At 42.3% G+C, this 23,357-nt stretch overlaps 1 protein-coding gene across 1 annotated transcript in view; it reads right to left on the bottom strand.

The window, feature by feature from the left end:
* The window catches only part of TKTL1 (transketolase like 1), a 31,586-nt gene extending 12,910 nt beyond the window's left edge, over nucleotides 1-18,676 (bottom strand). The window contains exons 1-7 of the mRNA XM_058535002.1: nucleotides 18,529-18,676; nucleotides 11,864-11,981; nucleotides 7,913-8,010; nucleotides 6,495-6,686; nucleotides 6,284-6,411; nucleotides 4,515-4,708; nucleotides 102-266 (exon numbers count right to left, since the gene is read on the bottom strand). Of these exons, the coding sequence (XP_058390985.1) occupies nucleotides 102-266; nucleotides 4,515-4,708; nucleotides 6,284-6,411; nucleotides 6,495-6,686; nucleotides 7,913-8,010; nucleotides 11,864-11,981; nucleotides 18,529-18,662 (1,029 nt within the window). The 5' untranslated portion in view covers nucleotides 18,663-18,676. The remainder of the gene's footprint in view (nucleotides 1-101; nucleotides 267-4,514; nucleotides 4,709-6,283; nucleotides 6,412-6,494; nucleotides 6,687-7,912; nucleotides 8,011-11,863; nucleotides 11,982-18,528) is intronic.
* Between the last annotated feature and the right edge of the window lie 4,681 nt (nucleotides 18,677-23,357).

Genomic DNA, 23,357 nt, shown 5'->3' with positions numbered 1-23,357 from the left:
ATAAATGGAAAGAAACTGTAATGCAGGGTGGGCCTCCTGTCTCCAGTGGGCCACCATTAGTCAATGAGAAGACCCAAGGGGGACACCCACAGCACACACACCATGTTTTGCTCAGCAATAAAACACTCAATGAACCGCTCAGGGTGCTCCTTCTTGAATATATCGGAGAAGGTAGAGTTCTTGGTGTCACCATCCAGCACAACGACTCTATCGTTTGCATGGCCCAGCTTAGCCAGAGCCAAACCACATGCTTTCCGAGTAGCTATCTGGAAGAGTCAAACAGTAGAGTTTCTTAGAATGGATTTAGAAGGAAGGTGGAATTTTATAGAATTACCAATTGCCATCTATCTTAACGAAGAAAGCAAATTAGTGATTCATCAATAATCTCCTTTAGGGTCATAAACATGGACTGCTAGCCAATCTTAAATCCACACATGGCTCATTGGGTATCAATTTCTCAAAAATGAATTTATTTTTCTGTCCCATTTGTATAGTTGATTAAAAAATTTAAATTTCCCAAAACGCAAATGCCTCTGTGACTTTTTAACTATAAAACTGATAATACTCACTACAAAAATTAAAATATAGACCCTTAGAATCATAATACCAGTAACAAAGAATTCCATTAGGATATTGTTTGAGATTGGACTGAATTTATAGATTAATTCAGGGGAGAACTGACATCTTTACAATATTGAGCTTTACTATTAAAAAACAAGGTTTAGTATTTCCTCAAAATGTTAAACATAGAATCAGCATACAGCCCAGTAATTCTACTCCTAGTATAGACCCAAGAGAAAAATACACCTATACAAAAACTTGTACACATATGTTCAAAGCAGCATTATTCACAATAGCCAAAAGGTAGAAACAAACGAAATGTCTGTCCATCAACAGATGAATGGATAAACAAAATGTACGGTATATGCATAAAATGGAGTAGTGTACATGCCACAACACAGATGAACCTTGAAAACATTGTGCGAAGTGAAATAAGTCAGACATGAAAGTTGACACATTATATGATTCCATTTATATGAAATGTCTGGAATAGGAAAATCCACAGAGACAGAAAGTAGATTAGTGGTTACTAGGGTCTGGGGGAGGGGAAATGAAGAGTGACTGCTAACGGGTATGAGATTTCTCTCTGGGGTGATGGATATGTTATACGATTGAGTGTGGTGATGGTTGCACAATTCTGTCAATATGCTAAAAACCATTGAACTGTACACTTCAAATGGGTGGATTATACAGGGAGTTATATATTAATAAAGCTGTTATAAAAACAAAGTTTGCCTCATTTATTTGTCTTTGTTCATTCATCCAAACGCTTAATATTTTTAAAAATAGGCAATTCATGTAGACAGTACAAAATTCAAGTTATGAAAGGATACCCAGTGAAGATGCCATCTTCCTCCCACTCTCCTGTCCCCCAACCACCCAGTTCCCCTCCCCAGAGGTAAGTGCAAATGACAGGTTTGTGCAGCATCCTTTCAGGAACAGTCTATGCACAGACAGTTGGTGAGCATCTCATACACACAAGGCATGCAGGCTTCTTTTAGGGCTTTCATTTTAGAAGAATCTCTATATAGATCTTGGATATTTAAGTTTATCTTTAGTTAATTTAGTTTTTATTGCCACTATAAAAGGGATCAGCTCTCCATCTTGTTAACATAAGAAAGGAATTAGCCCTTGTATATTAGTTTTGCTACAAGCTCTCTTACTGGACTCTCGTTTCTAACCATTTCCACTTGACTCTCTTGGGTTTTCCAGGCATACAACCCTATCACCTGCAGACGATGCTTGGCTTGCCTTCGCCTTGTCAGGACTGAGTCTTTTATTCTGTTATTTAACCACATTGGCTAGCACTTCCAGAGTGGGGCTGACTCTCTGACAGATGAATGTTAAGGTACAAAGAGAGCTCCAGGTTTAAGATATCTAGACCAAGAATCGAAGTGAAGTACCTTACCAGTCCTATTCTGTTTCACTACAAGGTTTAAAAAAAAAAAAAAAACAAGAACGAATGAATTTTATGAACTGCTTTTGTTTTCCAGGAATAGAAATGATCATAATTTCCCCCCGCCTAATATTGATGAATCATTTGCATTACTAATTTGAACTTCACTGATTCATATACTCCTTTTAATGTACTAATGCAGTTGAGATTGGCAAATGTTTTATTTAGAATTTTTACATTAACGTTCGTTAAGTGAGATTGGACTGTAGCTTTTTCCTTTGGGCTAGCTTTGTCATGTTTTGGCTTTATAAATGAATTGGAGTGATGCTTTTGTCTTTCTCCACATTCAAGGGGGTCTGAAATAGCCTAGCAATCACCCATTCCTTCAAGGTTAAAAATAAGTGCCTCTTGTAATTTGGTGAGCCTGGCACTTTATTTTTTTTTATTTTTATTTTTTTGTGAGGAAGATCAGCCCTGAGCTAACATCCATGCTAATCCTTCTCTTTTTGCTGAGTAAGACTGGCTCTGAGCTAACATCTACTGCCAATCCTCCTCCTTTGTTTTTTTTTTCCTCCAAAGCCCCAGTAGATAGTTGTATGTCATAGCTGCACATTCTTCTAGTTGCTGCATGTGGGACGCGGCCTCAGAATGGCTGGAGAAGCGGTGCGTCGGTGTGCGCCCGGGATCCGAACCCGGGCCGCCAGTAACAGAGCACGCACACTTAACCGCTAAGCCACGGGGCCGGCCCAGCCTGGCACTTTAGAGGTATAACTTTTGGACAGTTTTCTCAATTTTTTCTATGGCTGTTGATTTACTTAAGTCTTTTGTAACTTTTTTAGTCAATTTTGATATTTTCTGTATTCCTAAAAAATGGCCCACTGTTTTTTACAGGTTTTCATACCAATTAGCACAGAGTTGTATAATTTTCTCATAATTCTCTGAACGTTTTCCCAATCTGTGGTTATCTCCTCTAATGACTAACTTTATACATTTATGGATTTTATCTCTTTAAGTAGGGTAGCTAATGGCTTGTCTACTGTATTAGTAATTCAGAGAGCCAACTCTTAGATTTCTGTATTAATGTGACTTATTTTTTAATTCATTGATTTTTTTATGAACTAGCCTGCTTCCTTAATTTTTCCTATTCGTAAAATATATACACTTCTTTTAAAAAAATGAAAAGTTCCTGTAACCCCACCTTCCAGAGTTAAACACTTCAATTCGGTGTCATTTCTCCAAATATACTTTTCAATGCCTTTCAATAATATTTGATGTCCCCTTTTAAGATTTTCTACACAAAAACAGAATTTAAAGTTGCTTTGCAACTTTAAAAAATTTTAATAATAATTTAGGCGAGCTCTTAGCCTCTTGCTGTGTTGTTTCCAATTTTGTCATGATAACCAATGCTGCAATCAACAATCATTCTGACAGACATATCTGCACACTTGCACAGGTATTTCTGTAGGATAAATTCCTATGAATTGCACTGCTAATTTGAAGGGTGTGAACAGCTGAAGTGTTAACACATATTGCCAAAGTACCCTTTCTTTGTTAATATGTGCTTTTCCTTATTAACACCTTTCTTTTCCTTTCTGTTTTTTAATTTCTCGAGTAGTCAATTCATTTATTTTTAACCCATATTACCAGGCTAAGAAAACATAAGCAACACTCAAAATGTCCCCAAATAAATAAGGAAACTAAAAAAGGGTCAGAGGGGCCGGCTCGGTGGCGTAGCGGTAAAGTGCACGTGGTCCGTTGCGGCAGCCTGAGGGTTCGCAGGTTCGGATCCCAAGCGCACACCGACACACCGCTTGCCAAGCCATGCAGTGGCAGCGTCCCATATAAAGTAGAGGAAGATTGGCATGGATGTTAGCGCAGGGCTAACCTTCCTCAAGCAAAAAAAGAAAAAGAGGAAGATTGGCATCAGATCTTAGCTCAGGGCTGATCTTCCTCACACACAAAAAAAATAAATAAAAAATTAAAAAATAAAAAAGGGTCAGAAAATATTTTATTCCTCCCAGGTTTGCCACCTTGTTTCCTTAGGTCTTGAAGACCCTGCCTATCTTGGGTCTGCTGTAATATAGCAGAAGGTAGGATATAAAAATGATAACAAAAAGGCTTTATGTTCAGGGTTTCATGCCTAATTTGTTTTCTCGTTGAAGAATTGGTCTTTGATGAATTGGCCTGCTTCCTTGTGTAATCCAGGGAGTACGTTCAAAAGATCAGCCCAGCCAGGGCCCCATCCTTAGCATAGTCACAGAATTGTGGCCGCTTCATGCATGGTTGACTGCCAGACCACAAACTAAATTTAGGAAGCAAGGAAGAGCTGCACAGCACTGCGTGCTAATAAGTAGGGATTGACTGATAAGAAAATTCAGACCTAAGTTAAATTTTAAATCAAAGAATAAACAGAAATAGTAAAAGAGAACTCCATTTTTATTGCTTATAACTTTAGTTAAAGGTCACACCATCTAATAATTGGTTCATCCGTGGAGATCAGAGTAAACGAAGAGTTCTGTGTATTTAGGAAAAGCACAGAACAAAGCAGTTTGCCTACCTTGTCACCACCTTTGTAAGCAGGTGGAGAGGTCATTTCTATATCTGTGATGGTGATTTGAGGCGAGTCTTCTATAGGTGGTTTTGGTTCGAGATTCCTGTTGGTCTCTATCTGGCTCTCAATTAGTTTGATAATTGCATCTGCTCTTTCTTTTGGCATTGGCTTTCCATGCCAATTTTCTGCATCCTCAACACCTGCAACCAAATGAATAAAAGACATTCATTACGTAAGTACAGGCATACCCCATTTTATGGTGTCTTGCTTTATTGCGCTTTGCAGATACTGCGTTTTTTTCCAAGACCCTCCACCAGCAAAAAGATTACGACTTCCTGAAGGCTCAGATGATGGTTAGCATTTTTTAGCAATAAGGTATTTTTAATTAAGGTATACTGTGTTTTTAGACAATGGTATTGCACACTTAATGGACTACAGTATGGTGTAAATGTAACTTTTATATGTACCGGGAAACCAAAAAATGTGTGAGACTCGCTTTATTGCAGTGGTCTGGTAACGAACCCACAATATCTCCATGGTAGGCCTGTATTTAATGAGCACCTATTAAGTCATCTGAAAGACATCCTGATGGAAAAGATGTCAGCCAAGGACTCACAGGAGTAAAAACCTGGCACAGGGAGCCTGAGATGGTATTGCAGTCCCAGAGGACAGCCTGAACAAAGGCCCAGGGGCACTTGAGGGGGCCACTGGCCCATGCACTGGTGAATGGAGGGGAGAGTGAGGGAAATGAGGCTGGAGAGACAGGCAGGGTCCCTGGACCATGGAGGATCCTGTGGGTATAAGGAGTTTGAGTTTTGTCCAAAGCAAGATGGGAAACCACTGAAGGATTTGGAGTTGGGGAGGTGACTGATCAGACCCGCGTTGTAGAAAGATCACCATGTCAGCCGCGTGGAAACTGCCTTGGGGAGACTGCAGTTAGGGAGAGATGAGGGGGACTGGAGCGGGAAAGATGGAGAGGAGTGAACAGATCTGAGATATACTTTAGGGGTGGAATCAGTTAGAGTTGATGACACACCAGGTATGTGTGTAGGGGCATATAAGGGAGAGGGGGAGGTAAGGACGATACCCAGGTTTCTGCCAGGAGCAAATTGGTCAGATTGTCATTTGCTGAACTTGGGGTACCAGAGAGTAAGAACATATTTTGAGAAGGAATCAAAGAACAGTTTTATTCTAAAACATTGTCACTGAAACACACCAGGAGTCAAACCCTTTGCAACTATTTATACTTGAGATGAACGACTTCAGGTGTCAGCTTAGAAATCTGCAAGGAGTTAAGACTTTCAAAGCCCCTCCTTCCCTGACCCTCAGTCCCACAGCTCCCTTCCCAGATGTGCCACTTTGCTTTATCAGTTGACTGTGTTCTCTCAGGTGGTGCATGGGCACAGGGAAGGTGTGTAACACCCTTATGTACATCTGTTCACACACGGAACAACACCCCTTCTCACTCTGCACTCCCGTGGAGATTGCTCCCTGCCAGTCCTCAAACTGATGGACTATCCTCCTAGCCACTCCCCTCATGCAGGCAGAAAATCACTGCTCACTTACTGGGGGCCTGGGCTTCCCCTCCCACCCTAACCAGACCTACTATCTATAAGGGCTAAGGAGAGCAAGAGCCTCCAGCACATATTACAGACGTGACCACTGTGCACTAACCCAGTTGTCTGCCCAGCCAGCCTGAGCCTCCTTCTGCCTCATCTGCTGTGCAGACAGATGTTTTTAACATAACCCCAAGCAGAAAAGAAAGGCTTGCTTACTTGGAATACCCCGGCCCTTGAAGGTCTTGGCAATTACAGCAGTGGGCTTGTTTTTCACTTGAGCTGCCTGCCAGAACACTTCGCAGAGTGCTTCCACGTCACGGCCATCCACAACATAGGTATTCCACCTGTCAACCAAGGAGGAGGCCAGGTTACAAGGCAAAGGGGGAGTGGGGCAGAAAGAAGGAAATGTGAAACAGGACACACTTACCCAAAGGCTTCGCAGCGCTTCTGATAGACTTCTATGCAGTGCTCGAGGGGCAAGGCGCCACCGTAGCCCAGGCGGTTCACGTCAAAGATGGCCACGAGATTGTCCAGACTGTAGTAGGAAGCGAAGGCCAACGCCTCCCAGACGGAGCCTTCTGAGGACTCTCCATCTCCCATAAGGCAGAACACCCGGTAGCTGGGGCAAGCCAAGAGAGGTTAGGACCCTGGTTGGGGCTCTTCTGGGCCGCTCGAACAAATATGTTTCACAGAGAGAAACAAAAGAACACACTGAAGCAGTTGCTTCTGATCAGTAGGTTCCTAAGACCATTTTCCTCCTTGATGCTGTCCTAACTCAACAGCTGAGGAAACGCAACTTTAAAAGCTTGGGCCTCACGAGATGGGCTTCAGCTCTGGCTAGTTTTCTCATTTAGCTGTAAAGGCTATTTCTAGGTTCTGCCACTTCTCTGGGCTCAACAAACAAGGGGGGATGGGGAGAAAGCAGCCCCCTTAAGCAACCAAACAATATTTACATACACGGTTTCTTAGCAAGCTCCATTTTAAGCACTGCCACCTTCTATTCCTGATTTTACAAATTTAGTTACAACAATCATAACAATCAAAACATTCCACGTCAGGAGCAAATGTTCTGTTGTAAATAGTAAACTCCTCTGCAGCAGAAACATGAAGTACTATCTATATCAATAAAACACAACCTAAACCCCACAAAAGTGCTCTAAGTGAAGTTTACAAACGTGATTAACTGCAGGACAGGGACTAATAATCACGAGAGGAAAAATGCCAACAGACTCATGGGAACTGGAGCAGGGCAGCTGCCCAAGCAGTGGAGGAAGCACAACAAAGTGTCTCCAGAAGGGCCACTGGCCTGGAACCAGGGACTGAGGGGCTCCAGATTCAGCATGCCGGGGGATCATGGGAGTAGCACGTGCGTGCCACCATGGCCAACCCCGGGCCCCGCCCCCCCGCCCCGCCCTGCTCCCACATCAGCAGCAGCTGGGCACACGCCCCTGTAAGAAAAGCACTGATCTGCCTGTCCTCAGAAAAGTGAAACCACTCTAGAAAAAAACACCTTTGATTATTAATATTTGGGGATCTCCAATGCAAAGGTAAATGCGCCATCTGTTCACTTGACAGTGAAGCTCACTGAGAGACGGAAAACAGGAAGATGTCTTAGACAAGACTGGAGTCCTAATAAGCGGATTTCTATGCTGCAGGTAGCACTTAGAACCCAACCGGAGGTGCTAGAGCAGGTTCCAGAAACACGATTTCTTTACTCCTTGAATACTTGGTAACCTGAATTTTCAAAACAATCACTGCCTTCCCAAACTAATAAGCCATAAATAAAGCCAAAATGCCTGGGGGTGGGGTGGGGACAGTTAAATGGTTTCTGGGTAAGCGCCTTACCTGGCCTTGTCGAAGTACTTGCCAGTATACGCCATCCCACACGCAGCCCCGAGTCCTTGCCCAAGCCATCCAGTTGCCACATCAACAAATGACAGTCTCTGTAAGAGAAGAGACCAAATGAACCTAGGAGCACCTGCAGGACACGAGTTATTAGGCTGACTTCTGGCACCAAGCGCAGGCTGCTGCTCGGAATGGCACTTCCCACCCTGCGGAGTGAATTCCTCTTCACCGCACCCACATGCACCCCAAGTCTCAGATCAACATCACAAACACAGGAGAGCCACAGCCAACCCACACAGCGTGGCAAGGGTGACCGGAGCTTTGGGAGCACAAAGGAAGGAGGCTTCTCCTCCACACGGCAGCCTCAACAAAGCCAAACACCAAAGCAGAAAACGTAAGCGTGAGCCTTGCCACTTTCACAAGGCCTTTTATCCAGCCGTGCACAAAACCAGAAACACTGAAGAAGGTTGTGATTTCCCTGGTCTGTAAAACTCAGGTCATATGAGATGCTAGAAACGAATCACTTTCCACCACCCCTCCACCTCTCCCAGCATCCTGTTTTCACACGAAGGCTATCATTGTTCCATGGAGAGAATGTGGCCCTCTGACGGCCATAGGGCGGTGCAAAAGGGCTGCCGCACTGAGGCCCCACTCTCAAGCTTCCAAAGACATGCAGAACGTATTCAACGCCTCCACTGCTGCCACCGTGGCCTGGCCACGAACATCTCTTGCCTCCATCATTGCAGTGGCCTCCCTGCTTCCCCCATAGCCATTTTCAACACAGGCGCCAGGAGAAGCCTGTTAAAACCTAAGCTGGCTCATCAGTCCATACTGAGAACTGTCTAAGGTCTTGCCATCTCATGCCACGTAGAGCCCAAGGTCTTGCACCAGCCTATCCACTCTGGCCCCCATCACCTGCTACTTTCCCTCCCATCACTCTGGGTGCCCTTGCCTCCTCGCTGCCCCTTGGACGTGCTGGGCACCCGCATGCCTCAGGGCCTTAGCATGTGCAGCTCCCTCTCCCCTGAGTGTTCAGCGCTCGTGCCTAAACAGGTGCAGAGCTCATTCCCTCACCCCTTCCAAATCTCTGCTCAAACGTCAGCTTGATCAAGGCCTTCCTGGACCATCTCTTTCAACTAGTACCCCCTACTCCTCCACTTCCCTTGGATTCAGGATGCTCAGCCCATTCTGATATACTATCTATTTACAGGTTTGTTTCCTGTCTCCTCCCTCCTCCATTCAAATGTCAGCTCCATTCAGCAAAGACTGGTGTGTGCTTTCACTACCATGGATGGGCAACTGTATTTGTTAGTCTCAGATCCCTCTCCCGTCCTGCTCCACACTAGTCCTCCACTTTTCCGGGAACTCTTGACCTTCCCTAGCTTTCTCCATGTGCTTTGTGCCCCCAGAGACTCCCTCTCCACTTTGCATCTCTAACCTCACAGAACTGTCCCACTGAATTCTCTCCTGACGATGTCTCTAGCTCTGTCTTCCTTCCCATGACTCCTACCTTACTCCTGTAACAAGCTCCGGCTCCCAGTTGCCCTGCATGTCCTTGTACTGAGCCTGGCCTCTGCACTCAGACCAACTCCACTTCTCCCGGCTTTAATGCGTAGGGCAAGTGAACCCACCTATTAAAGGCTTAATTTTATGAGTACGATGGAGGTGAGAGCACCCTCAGGCAGCGGGAGGCTGTAGACTCGCTTGAGAAAATTGGCAGGGAGCCAGCACACTGCCTGGCACGGGGACATGGGTTCCCTTCTCTTCCCCAAGAACTCTTATTCTGTGGGGAGAGACAAAGTTGAGAGGGGCCAAAGGCTACAATAAAAATGCATACAAGGTGCTACAGGTACCCAAAAAATAAAGACTTCTTTTCCAGGTGGTACTTCTCATCTTTGTTCTGGCACAAGTGCACTCCAAGAACAAGTTTACAAAAAGGCCTTCTAGGGGCTGGCCCCGTGTCATAGCAGTTAAGTGCGGGTGCTCTGCTGCTGGCGGCCCAGGTTCCCGTGCTGTGGCGGTGTCCGACATAAAGTGGAGGAAGATTGGCAAGGATGTTAGCTCAGGCCCAGTCTTCCTCAGCAAAAAGAGGAGGATTAGCATGGATGTTAGCTCAGGGCTGATCTTCCTCACAAACAAAAACAAAAAACAAAAAAAAAGGTCTTACTTCCCAGGACTTCTTGGCTGGAGAAAACAAAAGGGCTCATAAAATAAAAACAAATACCTGGGTGAGGGGATAGGGGATCACAAGGCCCCTCCCCAACAAGCCCTTAGTGCAATGAGGGCTCTAAGGGAATCCAAACACCTCACAGTCAGTGACACCACCAGGCTTTAGCAGTCAGCCCCCTAATGTAGTTGTCTGCGTTAGACACTCATGCCCCAGGAGCACCTATCACGAAGACCCTGGCTCCTCTGCCTGTAGTGAGTCCATTTACTCCATTCCCAACCAAAGCCATGATAGATTATGCTCCTCTGTGTGTTCTCTTTTCTTCCAATCCTGTCTTCTGCTTAAATCTGATAAACACACAAATTCTGGCAGCTGAACAGTGCCCAGTCTGCTACTGCACGCCAGAAAGCCTCTTTATCCCTCTACGGCCGAAGACTCCTATTATATGATAGCAACGGTTATGGGATAGTCTAGGCATCTTTCCTTTTCTTAAACCAGACATCTAAACACTCACACTGTGTTTGTACGCCTATATTTATTCAATTTTTATTGTGAAGAAGTTCAAGCTTATAAGTTGTAAGAACAGTAAAACGAAGTCTCATATACTCTTCACCTACATTCATCAACTATTGCTAACAGACCACTTTTGCTTCATCTCTTTCTATACGCACACTCACACATTTGATTTATATTGTGCCAAACCTCATTTGAGATTACATTTCAGACACCAAGACAAGAGTCATAACTACAACCCCAGCTACTTCAGCCATACCTATATTCTGACTTTGTCTTTAAACTACTTCCCACTGCCCGGATCTGGGGCTTCTGTTTGTACATGGGTCTCTGGCAGGTGAATTTTAAGTGATTTACTCAGGACCCAGCAAACTCTCCAACAGCATCAAAAGAGCTGCATACTCTTCTAGATCAACCTTGCTTTTACACTCCTTTTCTCTATCCCCCAGTGTTATGAGATACCTGGTACTATATCTAGTCTAATGAGAAACTCTCCCTTTGGCGGCAGATCAGATCTGCAGAGAGACAAAAGATAAAGATGACTGACAGGGGTGGGATGCCCCTCCAAATCAAACTCAATTTTCCTCGACCTCAGCAAGTCAGATCTGCTAATGTTGCCCGCCTCTACTGAGGCAGCAGAGGATGCGAGCAACAGGACCTTGCCAAGGGGAGCTTTAGTGCTTGGTGGGGTAAGGCAGGGCACCACCAAAGCAAAGGAAGGGCGACCAGTTGCCACAAGTCATCCTTCCAACCATGCAGTTCTCACTAGAACATCTTGTAGATCTCTATGAGGTGCTGAATGTTTGTGTCCCCCCAAAATCCGTATGTTGAAAACCTAATGCCCAAGGTGATGGTAAGGAGGTGGGGGTCTTTGGGTGGTGATTAGGTCACGAGGGCAGAACCCTCAAGAAGGGGACTAGTGCCCTTATAAAAGAGACCCCAGAGAGATCACTTCTCCTTCTGCCATGTGAGGGTACAATGAGAAGTCTGTGACCAGGAAGAGGGCCCTCATCAGAATGCAACAATGCTGGTGCCTTGATCTTGGACTTCCAGCCTCCAGAACTGTGAAAAATAAATTTACATTGTTTATGAGCCACTCAGTCTGTGGTATTTTGTTATAGCAGCCTGAACACACTAAGACACGGGGCAAAGAAAGAAGAACCAAAAAGATAAGCGGAACCCATTTCAGGCTTTGTTGCTACATGGTGGCTTTTAAAATAAGTTTAAGAAGTGAGCATCTGAGCAGGCCCTGGGATCCCATGCCAGCTTACCTTGGAGAGGACGAATCGGTCATTGTCCGGGTTCTCCGGGTCCGCCTCCTTATACCTCATGGTGTGGAAGAACAGCACCGCCATGATCTCAGCAGCACTGCTGCACGATGTGGGGTGACTGAAAGACAGACATAGCACAGATCATTTCTCACGGGTAAGTGACTCACCAGGGACAGGGTGCACGAGGAGCCCTTTTAGCATATCGTCTCCTCAGACCGGAAGCAGCAGTCATTTCTCCCAGGCCTGGAAGAATCCAGCCAAGGGAAAAGGATGCAGGGCCACTGTCTCCAGGCTCACAGCTTATAAGGATGCTTTACAGCCCAGTAACCTCACAACCTCTTTCCCTGTAAAGAGCAAGACCTCCAAGACCAGCCCCCTTCTATCAATGGCGCATCTACGACCTTGGGGCAAGTTCACCTCATCACTCCATAAGCACCTGAATGTTCTTTCACTTTTTTGAATTCATCTGTGATATCATTAATCAGAAATGTCACGAAGCAGAAATAAACCCGTGCATATATGATCAACTAATATTTGACAAGGGAGCCAAGAATACTCAACAAAAGAAAGGATAGTCTCTCCAGTAAATGGTGCTGGGAAAATTGGATATTCACACGTAAGAAAAAGAAACTAGACTCTTATCTTACACCGCTCACAAAAATTCACTTGAAACGGATTAAGACTTAAATGTAAGACCTGAAACCATAAAACTCCTAAAAGAAAACATAGGAAAAAGGCTCCTTGACATAGGTCTTGGTAATGACTTTTTGGACATGACATCTAAAGCACTAATAACAAAATAAAAAATAAACACGTGGGACCACATCAAGCTAAAACACTTCTGCACAGCAAAGGAAACCATCAACAAAATGAAAAGACAACCTACAGAACAGAAAAAGTATTTGCAAACCACGTATCTGATAAAAGGTTAATATCCAAAATATATAAAGAACTCATACAACTCAATAGCAAAAAAACCCAAATAATCCAATTAAAAAATGAGCAAAAGACCTGAACAAACATTTTCCCAAAGAAGATATATGAATGGCCAACAGGTACATGAAAAGATGCTCAACATCACTAATCATCAGGGAAATGCAAATAAAAACCACAATGACACACCACCTCACACCTGTTAGAATGGCTATTATCAAAAACATAAGAGACAAAAAATGTTGGCAAGGATGAAAAGGAAACCCTTGTGCACTGCTGGTGGGTACAGCAACCACGGAAAATGGCATGGAGGATCCTCAAAAAAAGAAAAACGGAACTACTACAGGATCCAGTACTTCCACTTCTGGGAATATATCTGAAGGAAATTAAATTAGGATCGCAAAGAGTTACCTGCATCCCCATGTTCATAGCAGCATTATTTATAATAACCAAGATATGGAAACAACCTAAGTGTCCATCAACGGATGAATAGATAAAGAAGCTGTGGTACATACATAAAGTATTATGCAGCTATAAAATGAAAGGAAATCCTGCCATTTGTGACAACATGAATGAACCTTGAGAGCATTATGCTAAGTGAAATAACCCAAAAAGACAAATACTGTATGATCTTACTTATATGTGGAATCAAAAAACAAAAACCAAACCACATGATCATCTCAATAGACGCAGAGAAGGCATTTGACAAGATACAACATCCATTTATGATAAAAACTCTCAATAAAATGGGAATAGAAGGAAAGTACCTCAACATAATAAAGGCCATATATGACAAACCCACAGCCAACATCATACTCAACGGGGAAAGACTGAAAGCCATTCCTCTGAGAACAGGAACGAGGCAGGGCTGCCCACTCTCACCACTCCTGTTCAACATAGTACTGGAGGTTTTGGCCAGAGCAATTAGGCAAGAAAAAGGAATAAAAGGAATCCAAATAGGTAACGAAGAAGTGAAACTCTCACTATTTGCAGATGACATGATTGTATATATAGAAAACCCTAAAGAATCTGTTGGAAAACTATTAGAAACAATCAACAACTACAGCAAAGTTGCAGGGTACAAAATCAATCTACAAAAATCAGTTGCATTTCTATATGCTAATAATGAACTAACAGAAAGAGAGCTCAAAAAGATAATACCATTTACAATTGCATCAAAAAGAATAAAATACCTAGGAATAAATCTTACCAAGGAGGTGGAGGACCTATACAATGAGAACTACAAGACATTATTGAAAGAAATCCATGATGACATAAAGAAATGGAAAGATATCCCATGCACGTGGATTGGAAGAATAAACATAGTTAAAATGTCTATATTACCTAAAGCAATCTATAGATTCAATGCAATCCCAATCAGAATCCCAATGACATTCTTCACAGAAATAGAAAAAAGAATACTAAAATTTATATGGGGCAACAAAAGACCCCGAATAGCTAAAGAAATCCTAAAGAAAAAGAACAAAGCAGGAGACATCGCAATCCCTGACTTCAAAACATACTACAAAGCAATAGTAATCAAAACAGCATGGTACTGGTACAAAAACAGACACACAGATCAATGGAACAGAATTGAAAGCCCAGAAATAAAACCACACATATACGGACAGCTAATTTTCGACAAAGGTGCTAAGAACATGCAATGGAGAAAGGAAAGTCTCTTCAATAAATGGTGCTGGGAAAACTGGACAGCCACATGCAAAAGAATGAAAGTGGACCATGTGCTATTGCCATTCACAAAAATTAACTCAAAATGGATCAAAGACCTGAAGGTGAGACCTGAAACTATAAAACTCATAGAAGAAAATATAGGCAACACACTATTTGACATTGGTTTTAAAGGAATCTTTTCGGATGACATGCCTACCCAGACTAGGGAAACTAAAGAAAAAATAAACAAGTGGGACTTTATCAGATTAAAGAGCTTTTATAAGACAAATGAAACCAGAATCAAGATGAACAGACAACCAACTTGTTGGGAGAGAATATTTGCAAAACATACATCAGACAAGGGGTTGATCTCCATAATATATAAAGAACTCACACAATTGAACAACAAAAAAACAAACAACCCGATCAAAAAATGGGCAGAGGAAATGAAGAGACACTTCTCCAAGGAAGATATACAGATGGCCAATAGGCACATGAAAAGATGCTCAACATCACTAATCATCAGGGAAATGCAAATCAAAACAACAATAAGATACCACCTCATGCCTGTTAGAATGGCTATAATCACCAAGACAAAAAACAACAAATGTTGGAGAGGATGTGGAGAAACAGGAACCCTCATACACAGCTGGTGGGAATGCAAATTGGTGCAGCCTCTATGGAAAACGGTATGGAGATTCCTCAAAGAATTAAAAATAGAGATGCCCTATGATCCAGCCATCCCACTACTGGGAATCTATCCAACGCACCTGAAATCAACAATCCAAAGAGGCTTATGCACCCCTATGTTCATTGAAGCATTATTCACCATAGCCAAGAAGTGGAAGCAACCTAAGTGTCCCTCGACAGACGACTGGATTAAGAAAATGTGGTGTATATATATACAATGGAATACTACTCAGCCATAAAAAAAGACAAAATCGTCCCATTTGCAACAACATGGATGGGCCTGGAGCGTATTATGTTAAGCGAAATAAGCCAGAAAGAGAAAGACAAACATTGTATGATCTCACTCATATGTGGAATATAAACCAACACATGGACAGAGAAAACTGGACTGTGGTTACCAGGGGCAGTGGGGGTGGGGGGTGGGCACAAGGGGTGAAGGGAGTCATATATATGGTGATGGACAAACAAAAACATACAACCCAAAATTTCACAATGTTAGAAACCATTAAAACATCAATTAAAAAAAAACAAAAACAAAAAAAACAAACTCATAGAAAAAGAGATTAGAATTGTGGTTATCAGAGACAGGGAGGTGGGGGAATTGGAGGAAGGTGGTCAAAAGTTACAAATTTCCAGTTATAAGATATCTAAGTACTAGGGTTGTAATGTATAACAAGATGACTATAGCCGACACTGCTGTATGCTACACTGCTGTATGCTACGTAGGAAAGTTGTTAAAAGAGTAGATCCCAAGAGTTCTCACAAGGAAAAAAACATTTTTTTGCTTTTCTTTTTTTTGTATCTATATGAGACAACGGATGTTAACTAAATTTACTGTGGTAATCCTTTCACAATGTAAGCAAGTCAAATTATGCGGCACACCTTAAACTTATAGTGCTGTATGTCAGATGTATCTTGGTAAAACTGGAGAAAAAAGTCAAAAAATGAAACACCACGAAGAAGACCCCATTCTACTACCTCAAGTGAATTTCTTCTAGGAGTGAATGGTGAGCCTGAGAAGCTTCTCAAGGTGAACTTCGAGGCAGTTACCGAATGCTAAAATAAGCACTGGTCTTAGAAAGCAGCCTGCATGTTAAGTGCAGCCAGTTCCTCATTAAGAAGCAGGGAGGGGGCAGGGGACAAAACCAACTCACTAGAGCCCCACCCCCACCATCACAAGAGTAAGATTTTAGATCCAATTCATGTGTATTAATAATGTCTCTTTCCAAGTTTCACAATATAGAAAACTGAGACAAAACTCTTGCCTTACAAGTATCCCCTAAGTGCACGATTTGGATTTAAAAGCTGTTAGAGATCCCTTGAGAAAATGCAAACCATTATTAAATTTGAAGATGAAGTGAGCAAAATAAAAGTGTAAAAAAAAAATCCCAAAATATGCAAGTCTTAAACTCATCTACACCATCCTTTTAATGTCATAGCCCAGGCTGGAAGACAAGCTTTAAGACAGATATCATGCAAAATATGTTATCTGACCATAACAGGATGAAGATAGAAATAAATAACAGAAGCAAATCAGAAAATTCACACATTTATGGAAATTAAACACACTCAAACAACCAACAGATCAAAGAAAACATCACAAGAGAAATTAGAAAATACTTAGAGACCAATTAAAGCAAAAACACAACATACCAAAATTTGTGGCATGCAGCAAAAGCAGTATTAAAAGGGAAATTTATAGCTGTAAATCCTTACATTAAAAAAAGAAAGATCCTGGGTCCAGCACCAGTGGCCTAGATTAAGTTCACCATGCTCTGCTTTGGCAGCCCACGTTCAGTTCCCAGGCATGGACCTACACCCCTTGTCTCTCAGTGGCCATACTGTGGTGGCTGCTCACATACAAAAAAAAAAAAAAGAGGAAGCTTGGCAGCCCTTATTAGCCCAGGGTGAATCTTCCCCAGCAATAAAAAAAAAAAAGAGAAAGACCCAAAATCAAAAACCTAACTTTACAAATTCTGGACTAAAAAAAAGAGCTAAACCCCAAGCTATCTGAAAGAAAAAAATATTACAGCAGAAATAAGTAAAATAGAGACTAGGAAAACAATACAGAAAAATCAACAAAACCAAAAATTGGTTCTTTGAAAAGATGAACAAAATTGACAAATCTTTATCTAGATTGACTAAGTAAAAAAGAGAAAAGAGGGGCCCGCCAGGTGGCATAGTGGTTAAGTTCATGTGCTGCACTGCGGCTTCACGGGTTCGGATCCCCCGCGTTGACCTACACCACTCCACTAGTCAGCCATGTTGTGGCGGTGACCCACACACAAAATGGAGGAAGATTGGCACAGATGTTAGGTCAGGCAGAATCTTCCTCACAAAAAAAAAAAGGAAGATTGGCAAGGAATGTCAGCTCAGGGACAATCCTCAGCAACAAAAAAAAAAAAGAAAGAAAGAAAGAGAAAAGAAATTACTAAATTTACTAAGGCAGATTTAAAATTACTAATTTCATTTCAGAAATGAAAATAAGGACATTACTATTGATTATATAGAAATGAAAAGGACTATAAAGTCTGTGAACAATTGTACGCCAATAAATTGGTTAACCTAGAAGAAATTTCTGGAAACAGAAAACCCAAGAAGACTGAATCACAAAGAAATAGAAAATCTGAATAAACCCGTAACTAATCAGGAGACTGAATTAATTCGCAGTCAAAAACCTCGCTGACAAAGTCTGGACCTGATGGCTTCACTGCTTAACCCTATCGAATATTCACAGAATTAACATCAATCCTTTTCAACCTCTTCCAAAAAACTGAAGGGAACACTTCGAAACTCATTCTGCGGCCAGCATTGCCCCTATACTAAAGCCAGACAAATACCGTACAAGAAAACTACTAACATCTCTTACGAATATCGACACAAAAATCCTCACCCAAGTACTAGCAGACCCAACAGCTCCCTTCTGTTCCAATTCTTACTCGCCAATTGCTTTCTCTTAGGCTTTGTTTCTTTAAACTCCACGTCCTGGGTTTTGGGACCCTGGCATCAACGGCAACCGCTTACACAGAAAGCCGGCTGGTACCCCGCTCCTGGGCCCCACTCCCCCGCCTGCCCGGTCTGACCCCCGGGGCTCTTCCTGCCCGCCCGCGACGGTTCTGGCTCCCTCTGCTAACAAGGGACACCCTGAGGGCCGGGGCCACCAGCTTGGGCCAGCTACGCAGCAGCGAGGGCGGGCGCCCAAGCACGTGGCCAGTCGGCTGGCGTCTGGGGGCAGCAGCCGAGCCCCGACGCTGGAAACAGGGCCCTACCACCGAGTCCGCTCAGCCCTCAACAGTTCCCTTCACCTCACGCCCCCGTCACCGCTGGGCCCGTCGCTCGGCGCCACGTGGGCTTCGAGGAGGACGCCTTACCCGGAGCTCGAAGCACACGTGACCCTGATGAAGTGGATGCGAAGGCGATTAGCCATGTCCCGAAGCACCTGCAAAGTCCTCGCGTCAGGCTTGGTTTCATCGGCCGTCGCAGCGGTCGACTTGCAGTCAGCCATAACTGCTAACCCGTCGGCGCCTGAGGACCAAATGCCGCGGACTGTGCTCTGAGGCGCTCCCACGTGACCCCCGCGCGCTGCTCCCTCCGCGCGCCGCACCCTCCGCGCGCCGCACCCTCCGCGCGCCGCTCCCTCCGCGCGCCGCTCCCTCCGCGCGCCCAATTCAATGAATTTTGAATTTATCACTGGCACGTTAGACATTATTCAAAACAGTTTAATTTCTTTATACCTTCTTTTCATGCTATCAATTCAAAGACGGTACCTCTGCGCGTGGATCCAGGGTCTACTTTTGGGGTGATAAAAAAGTTCTGAAACTAAATGGTGTGGCGTTTGCACAACGAGGAGAATGTAGTAATGGTGTTCGAATCACGCACTTTAAAGTAGTTACGATGGTAATGTTTGTTTTGCACGTTTTATCACGCTATAACAAAAGGCACGCTGGAATTTTATAGTTTGCTGCTGCCCTCGCCTGCCCCCATGGCAGCCCAGCCCCCAGGTGGCCTTCTCAGCAGATGAGGCGGGCTGAGGGTCCTGAGATGCAAGGCGTCTCAGCGCTGACCCCTTTTTTCTTTCTAGAACCTTCTGTACGGCAAGACCCGCGCGACTGTTGAGGTGGCAGTCGCCCAATGCTACCCTGCAGCTTTCCCAGGGAGCCTGAGTTGAGGGAGCTCCAATTGACTTTGCGTCTGAAAGTCACCATCTCCAAGGCCACAGTGTAGTCACAGAGAGCTCGTCCCTCTGACATGGAGATGGTCTTCCAGGAACCAGCATGGCTGCCAGTGGCACCATCTCCACAACACTATACCCTTAGTTCAACCACTGGGGAGCATCTTAGCTCAAAACTGCCGAGCTCCTGAGAGCCCCCAGGTGTTCCCGAATATGGCCAGGCTCCCACGTTCTTGCTCAGTTAAAAGAGTACGTGCGCTAAAAATGGTCACTGATACTGCGGAGTATTCCTCAGCAAACCCGGAGCCTCTGTGTCCTCCTACTTGCAAAGTGTGTGAGCACTCCTTGCCCCACAGCCTCAGCCACCTGGGTAGTGTTAGTCTTTTTCCTGTGCTGCATTCTCATTGATGGGTGAGAAAGCCGTTTTTCATCATTGCTTGGATATATGTTTGCCTGATTTCCCTGCAGTTGCACAGTTTCTGTATGTTTATTGCCATCCGGACGGAGATCGTCCTTTCTGAATCTCTATTACTATCCTTTACTGTTTTTGTATTGGATTATTTGGTTTTAGCTTCCTGATTTGTAGGACTTCTTTATATGTTATATTGATTAGCTTTTTATCTATGAGAGATATTACAAATCTTTTCTTCTCAATCTGTTGCTTTTTAAAAATGGTAACAGAGATGCTTTATTGTTTTATTGATGTCTTAATAGTTTAAAACATTGTCAAATTTTAGTCATACATTATTGTTTGCCAGTCACCATATAAATGCATCCCTTCACCCCTGGAGCCCACCCCTGCAACCCCCTTGCCCCTGGTAACCACCAAACAGTTCTCTCTGTCCGTGTGTTAGTTTATCTTCCACATGTGAGTGAAATCCTGCGGTGTTTGTCTTTCTCTCTCTGGCTTATTACACTTAACATAATCCCCTCTAGGTCCATCCATGTTGTTGCTAATAGGACAATTTTGTCTTTTTTATGGCTGAGTAGTATTCCATTGTATATATATACCGTATCTTCTTCATCCATTCATCAGTGGAGGGACACTTGGGTTGCTTCCACTTCTTGGCTATAGTGAATAATGCTGCAATGAACGTAGGGGTGCATAAGCCTCTTTGGATTGTTGATTTCAGGTTCGTTGGATAGATACCCAGAAGTGGGATAGCTGGATCATAAGGTATTTCTATTTTTAATTTTTTGAGGAATCTCCATACTATTTTCCATAGAGGCTGCACCAGTTTGCATACCCACCAGCAGTGAATTAGACTTCCCGTTTCTCCACAACCTCGCTAACTTTTGTTTTTTGTCTTGGTGATTGTAGCCATTCTAACAGGTATAAGGTGATATCTTAGCGTTGTTTTGATTTGCATTTCCCTGATGATTAGTGACATTGAACGTCTTTTCCTGTGCCTATTGGCCATCTATATATCTTCCTTGGAAAATTGTTCAGATCTTCTGCCCGTTTTTTGAACAGGTTGTTTGTTTTTTCATTGTTCAGTTGTGTGAGTTCTTTACATACGATGGAGATTAACCCCTTGTCAGATATATGATTTGTAAATATTTTCTCCCAGCTGGTGGGTTCCCTGTTCATTTTGATCCTGGTTTCATTTGCCTTGTAGAAGTTCTTTAACCTGATAAAGTCCCACGTGTTTATTTTTTCTTTTGTTTCCCTTGTCTGAGTAGACATGAAATTTGAAAAGATCCCTTTATGACCAATGTCAAATAGTGTACTGCCTATATTTTCTTACAGGAGTTTTATAGTTTCAGGTCTTTGATCCATTTTGAGTTGATTTTTGTGTATGGCAAAAGAAGATGGTCTACTTTTGCCATCTTCTTTGGCAAAAGTGGCTGTCCACTTTTCCCAGCATCATTTATTGAAGAGACTTTCCTTTCGCCATTGTATGTTCTTAGCTCCTTTGTCGAAGATTAGCTGTCCATAGATGTCTGGTTTTATTTCTGGGCTTTCAGTTCTGTTCCATTGATCTGTGTGTCTGTTTTTGTATCAGTACCATGCTGTCTTAATTATTATAGCTTTGTAGTATATTTTGAAGTCAGGGATTGTGATGCCTCCAGCTTTGTTCTTTTTTCTCAGGATTGCTTTAGCTATTCGGGGTCTTTTGTTGCCCCATATGAATTTTAGTATTTTTTGTTCTATTTCCATGAAGAATTTCATTGAGATTCTGATTGGTATTGCGTTGAATCTGTAGATTGCTTTAGGTAATATGGATATTTTAACTGTGTTTATTCTTCTAATCCATGTGCATGGGATATTTTTCCATTTCTTTATGTCATCATCCATTTCTTTCAATAATGTCTATCCTTGAGAATGTTCCATGCACACTTGAGACGAATGTGTAGTCTGCTTATTTTGGACGGAGTGCTCTGTGTACATCTATTATGTCCATCTTGTCTAGTTTTTCGTTTAAGTTGACTATTTCCTCATTGACTTTTTGTCTGGATGATCTATCCCTTGATGTAGGTGGGGTGTTAAGATCCTCTAGTATTATTGTGTTGTTGTTAATATCTTCTTTTAGGTCTGTTAATAGTTGCTTTATGTACTTTGGTGCTCGTATGTTGGGTGCATATATATTTATAATTGATATGTCTTCTTGGTGGACTGTCCCTTTTATCATTATATATTGCTCCTCTTTGTTTCTCATTACCTGTTTTATCTGGAAGTCTATTTTGTCTGATATAAGTATGGCAACACATGCTTTCTTTTGTTTGCCATTTTCTTGGAGTATTGTCTTCCATCCTTTCATGCTGAGCCTGTGTTTCTCTTTAGAGCTGAGATGTGTTTCCTGGAGGCAGCATATTGATGGGTCTTGTTTTTTAACCCATCCCGCCACTCTGTGTCTTTTGATTGGAGAATTCAATCCATTTACATTTAAAGTGATTATTTATACATGAGGACTTAATGTTGCTATTTTTTCGCTCATTTTCTGGTTCTTTTGCATTTCCTTTGTTTCTCGTCCCGTGTGTTTTGGACCACCAATTCAGTTTGGTATTTGTGTAAGTTGATTTTTTTAGTTTGGTATTTGTGTAAGTTGATTTTTTTAGTTTTCTCTTTATTTATCATTTGTGACTCTGTTCTGATTATTTGTTTACTGGTTACCGTGAGGTTTGTATAAAAAATCTTGTAGATGAGATAGTCCATTATCTGATAACCTCTTATTTCCTTAAACTAAGTCAATTAGATCGCTTTCCTCTTCCCCTTCTAAGTTATTGTTGTCACAATTTATTCCATCTTGTGTTGTGAGTGTGTGTTTAAAGTGATGAGGTTATATTTATTGATACTTTATTTTTAAGAAGCAGCAAGTGTTTGAACCAAAACCTAAATATTGCTTCTTTTTAACTTTATGCTTTTGTTCTCCATAAGAAAGTTTAAAAATATGTTTTTAAGTAGTTAAATATGTAAATCTTTTCCTTTATGGCATTTTGGTTTGAGTCTTGTTTAGAAAAGTCCTCTCCACACAAGGATTATAAAAAGGTTTCCAATTATGTCCTTGTAACACTTTTAGAGTTTCACTTTTATGTTTACTTCTTTATTCTGCCTCAACTTTCTTATTGTATATGATGTAAGGTGGCACTCTAAATTTTTTTCAAATAGCCAATTGTCCCAAGACCATATTTATTATTCTTCAAAAATTTCTTAGCTATTCTTTTGCATTTTCTCTTCCAAATAAATTTTGGAATCCGCTAATTTAAGATTCATAAGACATTCCCATTGGGTTTTTATTGGGATTTCATTGAATTGATATGTTAATATGTAGAGGGCTGACATATTTACAGTATTTCTCTTCAAGAACATGGTATATAGCTGTTGATAATCACATTTTGTTGGCATCCTATTTTATATTTTCTATTTACCCTGATATCTTGTTTCTTTTTCTTCTTCCTTTCCTTCCTTTTTTTTGGATTAATTGACTTCCATTTTTTTTTCTCCTCTTGGTTATTTGGATGTTATGTACCTGGCTTTTTTCTAGTGGCTACCTTTTAATTTTTTTCACCAACATATTTTTCAATTTT

Source organism: Diceros bicornis, chromosome X, assembly GCF_020826845.1.
Source record: "Diceros bicornis minor isolate mBicDic1 chromosome X, mDicBic1.mat.cur, whole genome shotgun sequence".
In the NCBI taxonomy this organism is placed as follows: domain Eukaryota; kingdom Metazoa; phylum Chordata; class Mammalia; order Perissodactyla; family Rhinocerotidae; genus Diceros; species Diceros bicornis.
The sequence above is the reverse complement of the archived record's forward strand: the minus strand, read 5'-3'. Positions and strand labels throughout refer to the sequence as shown.